The sequence below is a fragment of the Bison bison genome, unplaced genomic scaffold (assembly GCF_000754665.1).
Source record: "Bison bison bison isolate TAMUID 2011002044 unplaced genomic scaffold, Bison_UMD1.0 scf7180017847681, whole genome shotgun sequence".
Lineage (NCBI taxonomy): Eukaryota > Metazoa > Chordata > Mammalia > Artiodactyla > Bovidae > Bison > Bison bison.
The window spans coordinates 63,204-73,243 of record NW_011478254.1 but is presented as its reverse complement, the minus strand read 5'-3'; the positions used below and the strand labels follow the sequence as shown (position 1 = coordinate 73,243).

The window sequence follows — 10,040 nt, the reverse complement described above, 5'->3', positions numbered from 1 at the left end:
TCCTTACTTCCTTGCATTTGGCTCTCGATACTTGCAGCACGCGCTATGCATCCCGACTCTCAATAATTTAATCTTGTCTCTTTTTTTTCCTGCTTTAACTTTTTTTATTGTGGTAAAACAAGCACAAGATGAAATTTACCATGAGGGACATTCAGCACATTTATAAACATTTACACACGTTGTGCAACCATCACTGCTCTACTTCTGGAAATTTTTGTCCCAAAAGGAAACTCGGTCATTTAGCTGTCATTCCCCGCCCCCACCAACTCCTGGGAACCACCAGCCTACTTTCTATTTCTGTGGATTTGCCAGCTCTGGGCATTTCGTGTAAATGGAATCATGCAGCACGAGATCTTCGTGTCTGGCTCCTCAGCACAGCGTTTACAGTAAATACTGGAGCTTTATGTTTCTCCTATCGGGCAGGAATGGAGGTTTTGGACTTTGCAGGGCTGGAGGGGAATCCAACAGTAGTAAAGCCAGCAGAGAGGGGACACTTTTCAAATATGGCTGATGGACGTCCCTGGTGGGAAGATGTTTGGTACAGTGTCTGATTTAGGGCCTAGGATCCATAAAGAACAGTCATTTGACTGTTTGTGGGGAAGCTTTCAGTAACTCACTCTAGATGAATGTTTGATCATTCACAAGACTAATTGTGAACAAAATATGGTCTATTAAGAAAGAAAGAGCTAACCCTTGGCCTTTCTTGTACTGTTTTCACCAAAGAACCTTTTTAAAGACAATGTTTTTTCATGTTAAAAATGCACAGTATAACTGTAATAAGGCATTTCCAAGTACAGGTAAGGGTCGTGTGGTTCTTCTGAGAGATTCGAGCAGAGACCGGTGATGTGATGGAACGGAACCACACCCGCGCGTGCTCTGCTGTGAGTTTTATATTTATGTACGAATCGACAGCTCTAATCCCAGGGAAGTAACTGAGGTGGGCACAGAACCACTTGCCTTCCCCAGCAGAGGAATTCTTGCTTTTCAAGAAGTCATGCTATTTTCTTTTTGTTTTCTCTTCTGCCGCTTGAGAACACTGCTTATGCGTTAGTTTCTGGAGCTCTTGAATTATCCTCCTGACATTGAGTCCGTTCCTAGACGCTCCAAAAGTAGCTTCGTTGAAAGGAAAAATGAGAACAAAGTTGCCTGCCTGGGGACCGGGCACCCAGCTACTGTCCGGCTGCACGCACAGGGAGAGGCCCTTCTCCCGGCCACGGGCCTGGATGAGCGACACGCGGGGGATGAGCGTCTTGAGGGCCGGGTGCCTGGCCCTGGCCTTTGGCTTGGCTTTGGGAGGCTCCCTTGTCGGCGGACGTACCTCCTGCCTGCTCAGCACTGCTCGGGGCTGGCAGGTGTGCTGGTTTTCAGGGCACGCTGTGACCCCTTTCTCCCCAGGAGTTCCGTCCTTACTGAACGCTCTTCTGCTCCCGGGTTGCGAGAAGGACTCGTGAGGAAGGTCGCGGCCCTGACCTCTGTCTTTCCGAGCGAGGGAGACGCCGGGACTTCCGTTTGCAGCACTACAGCTCTCCTTCCGGTCGTTTCTGAGACTGTGTAAGTGCATCAGCTCGATGGTGTCGTGGATGAGCCTCCTCTTCACGGACACGTCCGCCGAACAGTCGAGGGACAGGCCCGGGCTGTAGTTGACCTCCAACAGCCACGGCTTCAAGTTGTCGTCGATGAGGATGTCGAATCCTAAGAGCTCGAAGCAGTTGGCCGCGAAGGGCACGGAGGGCGCGATGGCCAGCACGGTGAGAATCACCACGCGGTTGATCTTCTGCCAGAGGAGCAGGTCGTCCACGTCCCAGCTCCGCAGGTACGAGAAGAAGCGGCTGAGGGTCCACTTGCAGCCGCTGCCCACCACCTCTTTGATCTTCTCATACGAGGCCCCCGACCTGTTGATGCTGCTGTTGGTCAAGTGGGCATAGCTGTTCTGCAGATTGCCGAGGTCAAACTTTTCTGTGGCAAAGCGCACCAGGCCTTCCTGATAAATGTAGATGGTCAACGGCTTGAAGCCAGTGACGCACACGTAGACGCGGAGGTCACACTTGTATCTCCCGACAAGTAGAGGGTTGCAGATGTATTTCTGTATGATGCACGTGTCGGCAAAGATCAGGTTTTTAATGTCACTGAAAATGATGATTCCGCGTCCTCGAGAGAGCTCTGCGGGCTTGCAAATCCAGTAGCTGAGCTTGGCGTCCAGCGCCTGCTTCTCCTTGAAGTACTCAGCCACGAACTTGCTGTAGTCGCTGGGCATGACGAACGTGGGGGGGAGGAACTCATACAGCGGGGCGCCGTACAGCCTCTCCATGTGCCGCAGGTGTTTGGCCAGGAGGTCCTTCCTGGTGAGCCTGGTGGTGCCCGGGTGGTGGTTCAGGCACTGCCAGGGCTTGACGTTGGCATGCTCGGCCATCCGGAAGGAGGAGGTCCTCCAGTAGAGGTTCCAGTCCTCCATGTTCCGCTCTTGCTGGTCAAACTTGCTCCAGCCGCGCTCCAGGAGGACACTCTGCACCACCTCGGGGGTGGTCTCGTCCACCCGGAACACCAGGGGCTTCAGACTGGCCCCTGGAGGCTCATCTTCGGCCATCTGATAAGGTTTTCTTTTCTAGAAATGGATGACCAGAAAAGTGTTAGAGGAAGGGAATAATGGAAGGGATGGAGAGGGAGTTTGGGATTAACAAACATACATAAATGGCAACCCACTCCAGTATTCTTGCCTGGAGAATCCTATGGACAGAGGAGCCTGGCGGGCTACAGTCCATGGACTTGCAGAGTCGGACACGACTGAAGCGACTCACACACACACACATATAACTGAGTCACTTTGCTGTGCAGCAGAAACTCAACATTGTAAAGCAATTATAAAGTGAAGTGAAAGTCACTCAGTTGTGTCCGACTCTTTGTGACCCCATGGACTATACAGTTCATGGAATTCTCCAGGCCAGAATACTGGAGTGGGTATAGCCTTTCCCTTCTCCAGGGGATTTCCCAACCCAGGGATCAAACCCAGGTCTCCCATATTGTGGGCAGATTCTTTACCAGATGAGCCACCAGGGAAGCCCAAGAATCCTGGAGTGGGTAGCCTATCCCTTCTCCAGTGGATCTTCCCAACCCAGAAATTGAACTGGGGTCTCCTGCATGGCAGGCAGATTCTTTACCAACTGAGCTATGAGGGAAGCCCCAACTTCAGGGAAGGAAGTAAAGCAACTATACGTCAATAATAAAAAACAAAATATACTGTTAGAAAAGAGGTTGGGTGGCCTGATGGCCACCTGGTGGAGATTTCACCCAGGAGTCCGGGTCCGGAGGTCACCTGTGGTCTGTACCCTCCGGGACGTCACCCGCTCTTGCTGACACTTGCCTCTGCACAAACGCGTCCATCTCTGCTGCCTACAGACCCAGCCCCACCTGTCCCCACGCTCTTCTCCTCGGAGCTCACTGGCGCACCTCTTTCTAGGAGAACTAGTTAAATGTGCTTTCAGGGACACCGCCACACTTCCACAGAGCCACAGTGGACCCTGTTGGCTACAAAGCGAGCACTCTTCAGAGCAAAAATGGCCAAGTTTCTACAGTTAAGTGAATCTGAGCATGTGTAAAAAGCTGGGAACAGTGGTGTTATGAGATTAGCCAGGGTCTTGGCCTGAGAAGTTTCAGGAACTTGGGCCGGGCCCCTGTGACCATCTCCTAGGGCCCACCTCATACTGCCAGGGCCTGGCAGTGTTTCAGAGGCCCCCGGTTTGTTCAAATATCAGCTCATTTGCAAGAAAGAGTTGAGAAAGAAAATTGGAGTTTTTAAAAACTCATTCTGTGATAGCAATGGTTGTCTGAGGATTGCACCTCACATTTTACAAGAGAAACAGAAAGTGAAGATTCAGCATTTTTCTAAACTTTCAAAGAAAGAGAAAAGGATCATTTATGAGAAAAACCAAAACTGATGATGAAGCTTGAGGCTTTGGAATGACCTAGAAAAAAGGTGAAAATAGTCACAGCCTCTGGGAGAAAACGTCAGTATTCCCAAGTCCTATGTTCTCACCAAAAATTCCAAGTTCAGGCCACTTTGACGTTTCTTTGACCATATTTGTATCACTCATGCATAATTAATCATGTAAAGTGACAAAAATTTATTTGCTGGAAATTCTGTGGCGTTTGGGAGATTCCGATTGATGGAACAGGAGTAAATGTGACATGCACTCTATTTTCAGGGCAGCCAGTCTGGACAAGAAAGGAAGGAAGGCAAGAAGGGAAGAAGAAAGAAAGTGATAAAATAAGATTTATTATTTTAAGGCAGGACAAGAAAAACATTAAGCATAAAATTCCGTGCGTGTGTGTGTCTGGGCCGTGTGCATCGCATTACATGTTAACCAGAGCTCCTCAAAGACGGGAGGGCCTGGGCAACCAGAAAGGTCAGTTTTTCCTTCCTTCTGACGTTAGCAGTGAAACTTCATAAAAGTACTTCCTTCTGACATTAGCAGTGAAACTTCATAAAAGCAGAGTGTTCTTTCCCAGCTCTGTCGAGGGCCATGGAGACTTGCTGTGTGCTCTGTATGTTTACTTGGACTGTGGCTCCTTGGTGAACTTTATGTAAAGTAGCAGTGTGTTGTCATGATGTACAATTCTTGTCTCAAATACACACGACTGTGCCTTGGTTCTCTGAGCATTCTGAGCCTCTACTTCTTGGGTTATAGTCCTCAATTCGGCTCCAAAAAGGTTCCCTTTCTTCTTCTTCCTAACTTGGTGGTTAATTGAATTTTCATCAACAAAAGAAGGAAAAAAAGAAGGATGGAAGGAGGGAGGGAAGGAAGGAAGGGGTGGGGAGACTCGACTTGCCCACCCACCTTCTTCTCCGTATTTGAAGCTGCGAGAAGTTGTCGAGGAGGAAAGGAGATGCTTGTTGCCAAGTGACCTTGTTTCGGAACTGAAGCCACCTGTAGGGCGTGGGTTGCCTCTGCTATCAAGGCTGCAACCGGCTAGGAAGGGGCTTCCAAACGAGGGTCCAAAAGACTTGTGAACAGAGCAGAGTCAACAAAACGAGTGTGCGTGCCTTCAGCACCGTTGCTGCTTTGACCTGGAACGTGTAGAATTCATGTACTGTGGTGGCTGGTACAGAATTCAGTCTTTGGAACTGATTGTGATGTTCTCAAACTGTGTTCAATGGTATTAATATGCATTTCAACCCGTGTGTGTGTGTGAGTGTGTGTACACTTGTGTGCGTGCATGGCAGGGGTGAGGCTGGCTCAAATAATGATGGAAGCTGGATTAAACAAAGTTGAAAATCTTCTTTTCTATCTCCGAGAAAGTTGCCGTTATTGAGCGGGATGCCCTCTTCAGCTGTGTGTGCCGTGCTAATGGTAGCATTTCAGAAAACCGGTGTAAGAAATGCCGAGTTAGACAAACCAGCTGGGCTGGTGTCCAGGTTCTGGCAGCTCCGCCTTCTCCCACCTTGGGAGTAAACCTCTCAGAGGCTCGAGAGAGGAGGGTGTGTTCTGACCAGAGCCCACTTCACCTGGAATCAGGGCTCAGAGGCCGGAGCCAGCCTTCCCCAGCCTGTGCAGGGGGTGGTCAGAGAAGCTGGAGGAGAACAGAAATGAGAAACGCTGCTCCCAGGCAGCTCTGTCAGCCTGGGTCTGCTCCCACCAGGGAGCCCAGGAGGCCATGGCTCATCCTGGGGTGGGGTGATTGGGGGAACGTCGTCTAAGGAGGCCGAGTCCTGGTAGGCTGCCCGGGGGGTGCACACACTGTCTCAGACCCCGTTTCAGTTAAGCATCCACTTTTCTACTAAAATTTCACTGAGAAACTAAATGCATATTTTAGCTTTTTCTCCTGAATAAAAGTCCTTCTGGAGCTACTTGAAATGTGTTTATCCTGCCTTGTTTTCACAGGTGCTGACAGCAGCAAATAGTTGAATTTAAAAAAAATATGTGTAGGGTATGTGTGTAGGGATTAAAAATAGGTTGGACCATTATCAAAGAATCTACAAACAGTAAATCCTGGAGAGGGTGTGTTTGGAGAAAGGTACACTGTTAGTTGGAACGCAAATTGGTGAAACCATTGTGGAGAACAGGTTCCTTAAAAAGTGAAATATAGAGTGACCATATGATCTCACAGTCCCACTCCTGGGCAGAGTTCCAGAGAAAACCCTAACTTGAAAAGGTGCGTGCACCCCCAGTGTTCACTGCAGCGCTGCCTATAATAGCCAAGACATGGGAGCAGCCTGGATGCGCATCAACAGACAAAGATGTGATACATACATACGGTGGAGCATTACTCGTCCACGGGAGGAAACTCAATTGTGCTATTTGTAGTAACATAGGCAGACCTAGAGACTGTCACACTCAGCGAAACAAGCCAGAAAAAGAAAGACAAATACCATATAATGTCATTTACACGTGGAATCTAAATAAGACGGTGCAAAGGAACTTATTTACAAAACAGAAGTAGCCACAGATGTAGAAACAGACATGGTTACGGTGGAGGGAGCGGTAATCTGGGGGCTGAGGTTAACATACACACGCTACTACATATGAAATAGACGACCGATAGGAACGTACTGCTCCGCTCAGGGAACTCTGCTCAATGCTCCGCAGCGACCTATGTGGGAAAAGCATCTGAAAATGAGTGGAGATATATATGTGTGTGTATATAACCGAATCACTTCACTGTACACCTGAAACTAACACCATACTGTAAATCAACTAGACTCTAATTTAAATAAGAAAAACAGGTTGGAGACAAACTCTGAGGCCCTTCTGTGGGAGGAGGGACGTGGGTCATAGACAGTCCCTTGGAGACTGGTACATCCTGGAATGCTCCCAAGCCAGCAACCCCAAGCAGAGGGGTCCCGGCCCCGAGGATGGAAGCCAGGGGTGGGTCTCTGTCCCTGGAGGAGGAGGCGGGCAGCAGCCCCTTCAGCCCTGGGGAGCTGTGAGCTCCGCAGACCCTGCAGCAGCCAAGGCCAGCGTCCTCTGTGTGTGCCCCACGCCACTGCTGCCCGGTCCCTGAGATGAAAAGCCCTCATCTGGACGGACGATCGAGCACACAGGGCCGGAACCAGCCGTGAACTCAGCTGTGTGAACTAGAGCGCCTCAAGGCCTAGGGAACCTTGGAACAGGCTCCCTGAGACTGACGTTTCAGACACGCCGAGTCCCACGTCTTCCGTGGGAGGTAACACGCTGACTTTGTCAGAGCACGAGCTGGCCCAGGAGCAAGACGATTCCAGACACAGAGGAGGTCGTGAGGATAATTACAGCCTCGTGATGTCACAGCTCAGGAGGTCGTGAGCGTAATTCCAGCCTCATGATGTCATAGCTCAGGAGGTCGTGAGCGTAATTCCAGCCTCATGATGTCACAGCTCAGCTCATAAAGAATCTGCCTGCAGCGCAAGAGACCCGGGCCCGAGTCCTGGGTGGGAAGATCCCCTGGAGAAGGGAAAGGCTGCCCACTCCAGTATTCTTGGGCTTCCCTGGTGGCTCAGCTGGTAAAGAATCTACTGCAATGTGGGAGATCTGGGTTCCATCTGTGGGTTGGGAAGATCCCCTGGAGAAGGGAAAGGCTGCCCACTCCAGTACTGTGGCCTGGAGAAGTGGACTGTATAGTCCATGGGGTCGCAAAGAGTCTGACACGACTGAGCGACTTTCACTTTCAGCACTGGTCACACATAGTCCTGGCCATAAAGGAAGCTTCTCTTTCCCAGACCTTGATGATATCCCAGCACACAATGGTTCTGGGGATGGGAATCAGCCAGACAGCACTTCTGTCATGGCCGGAATCACAGCTCCCGGGATGCCCCTGTGGGCCCACTGCTTCTCCCGAAAGACCGGTCTCTGCACAAGAGTTCCTAGGAAGGGCTGGCCCCCAGGGCCCGTCAGACTGCCAGCTCTCATGCTCCCTTCCTCCCAAAGTAGACCCTTAGCGAAGAACTGGGAGTTAGTTTTCCCCCACCCCACAGTTTTTTTAGCACTTTCACTGCTTAAAGGACAAATTGCCCCCGGGGCTGCTTCCATGGGAACGAGATCCCACTAAATTATTAAACCATCTAATTAACACCATGCCCTTCATTCGCCAATGAACTGAGAGAGGGAAGGTGTGGGGGCGGGGAGAGGGACCTTCTCAGGCGACCCTGATTCACCCAAGTGGAGAGTCTGGTTCCATAAGAAACGTCGGTCAGTGGACATGACCGACGAGCCTGTTTACAGCGTGTATGTGCACAAGATGCAAGTCATAAAACTGTATTTCTGCAGAAAGGCCTTGAAACTTCAATTTGAAAAGTTAAATCCAAAAATCTTTTCCCCGCCTTTTTTGGGAATTACTGGAGAGTTCCTTTACAAAGCCTTCACTTTCATGCGTCTCTTAAGACAATGGGATTTCCTTTTCTTTCTTATTATTAATAGCATTACCTTCAGTCACACGTCAGTGTATTTTAAAATGCCACCTTGGTGTGAAGGTAGAATCTGTACCCACAGATGATATTTCACACGGCTTAGCATTAGTCACAGTCAGTATATTTTAAAATGCCACCTTGGTGTGCAGGTAGAATCTCTACCCACAGCTGACACTTCACACGGCTTAGCACAGCGATTTTCAAGTTGAGAAGTTCGTTAAACTTTAAAAAAACTTCCATTTTTATCGAACGGGAATGAGCACTAGCTGGAGGCTCCAGCGTAATTTTTCTGGATGGAGAAGCCAGTTTATGGGGGCGAGTCAACCTCAACCGTTTGTCTTAGAGACGTCACCATCCTGTTTATCCCCCTTTCCTGATGCTTAGTCTACAGACTTCAGTCATGGTTTATAGTTTATAGAAACACGGAGTGCCTCTCACACTAAACAAATTCCCTATATATTACCTGCCCTACTCTTTTAAGTCTACTGAATTTGCTACAATATTCCTTCTCTTTTATGTTTTGGTTTACTGGCCCCAAGGCATGTAGGATTTTAACTCCCCAACCAGGGACTGAATCCTAACCTCTGTGTTGGAAGGTGAAGGCTTAACCACTGCACCACCAGGGAAGTCCCTGATTTGTCCTATGTTTTAAGTCAGCCAACTTAAGAGTTCCTTCTTACACTTGAAACTGATATTGTTAATCAACTATACTTCAATAATAGCTTTTTAAAAGAGTTCCTATGTACTACATACGTACATGTTCTTTTCAGGAAAAGTTGGCATCGTTTAAACCCAGAACAATTTTTCATTATTCTCAAACAGCACCCATGTGCCAGTTTTGGTGTTAATTGTAAGGAAGTCTATTTAATCATTAAATCCTTCAGTTTCCTGAAAGCAAAGGCCACTTCCAAACACCTCTCGGGCCCAGCCTCCCTAGAATGTGTTCATGGTTCATAAATGCTGCTGGAAGGGGACAGACTGGAAATGGAAATTCTACCATGTCCCAGGCTTCCCTGGTGGCTCAGACAGTAAAGAATCCGCCTGCTATGCCAGCAGGACAGGATGTCTGCTCACCGATCCTAGTGACCCTGGACCCAGCACCTCGAGCAGGACAGGTCCTGGGTGCCGGCGCACTTAGGGGCCACCCTCCAGGCGTGGCTGATGTCCAGGCGTGGCTGCGATGTCCAGGTGTGGGTGCGATGGCCCCTGAACTGGCTGCATATAAACGCTGGGCACCAAGTGGGAACGGAACGCTGTGTCGTCAGGCCCTGATCCGGGGGTGGGTTTGGGGTCTTCCCTTGGCAGCTGCAGAGCCCAGCTGAGAGGTGCAGGACCGGACGCTGGTGTGTGGGTCACTGGTGATGCGGCTTGCTCTCCTCACAAACCCTGGGGGCCTGGTCAGGGTGTGGGCCCCAGGCTTCCCTCCCTCCAGACCACGCAGGCCGAGGGCTCAGGGCCTGGTCAGGGTGTGGGCCCCCAGCTTCCTTCACCCGCACTCTGGAGGGCTTCCTTCCCTGCAGGAGACCATGAAGGCCGAGGCCGAGTGGTCCCATCGATGACACTCCTGAGGACTCAGAGAAGAGGCGGTGGGCACCTCTGGTAGGCCCCTGGGGATCTCCTGGGCATTACTCTAGTGGGACCACAACAAATATTATTTCTACATAAA

The 10,040-nt window shown here is 49.9% G+C and overlaps 1 protein-coding gene across 1 annotated transcript; it reads right to left on the bottom strand.

Annotated features, from left to right (window-relative positions):
* Positions 1 to 877: 877 nt before the first annotated feature.
* TTLL2 (tubulin tyrosine ligase-like family, member 2) lies at positions 878 to 9,731 on the bottom strand. Its single transcript, XM_010843653.1, has 2 exons — positions 9,449 to 9,731; positions 878 to 2,602 (listed from the first exon to the last, which is right to left on the bottom strand). Exon 2 carries the CDS (start codon positions 2,582 to 2,584, stop codon positions 998 to 1,000), a length of 1,587 nt encoding a protein of 528 aa, XP_010841955.1. The 5' UTR covers positions 2,585 to 2,602; positions 9,449 to 9,731; the 3' UTR covers positions 878 to 997.
* Positions 9,732 to 10,040: the final 309 nt, after the last annotated feature.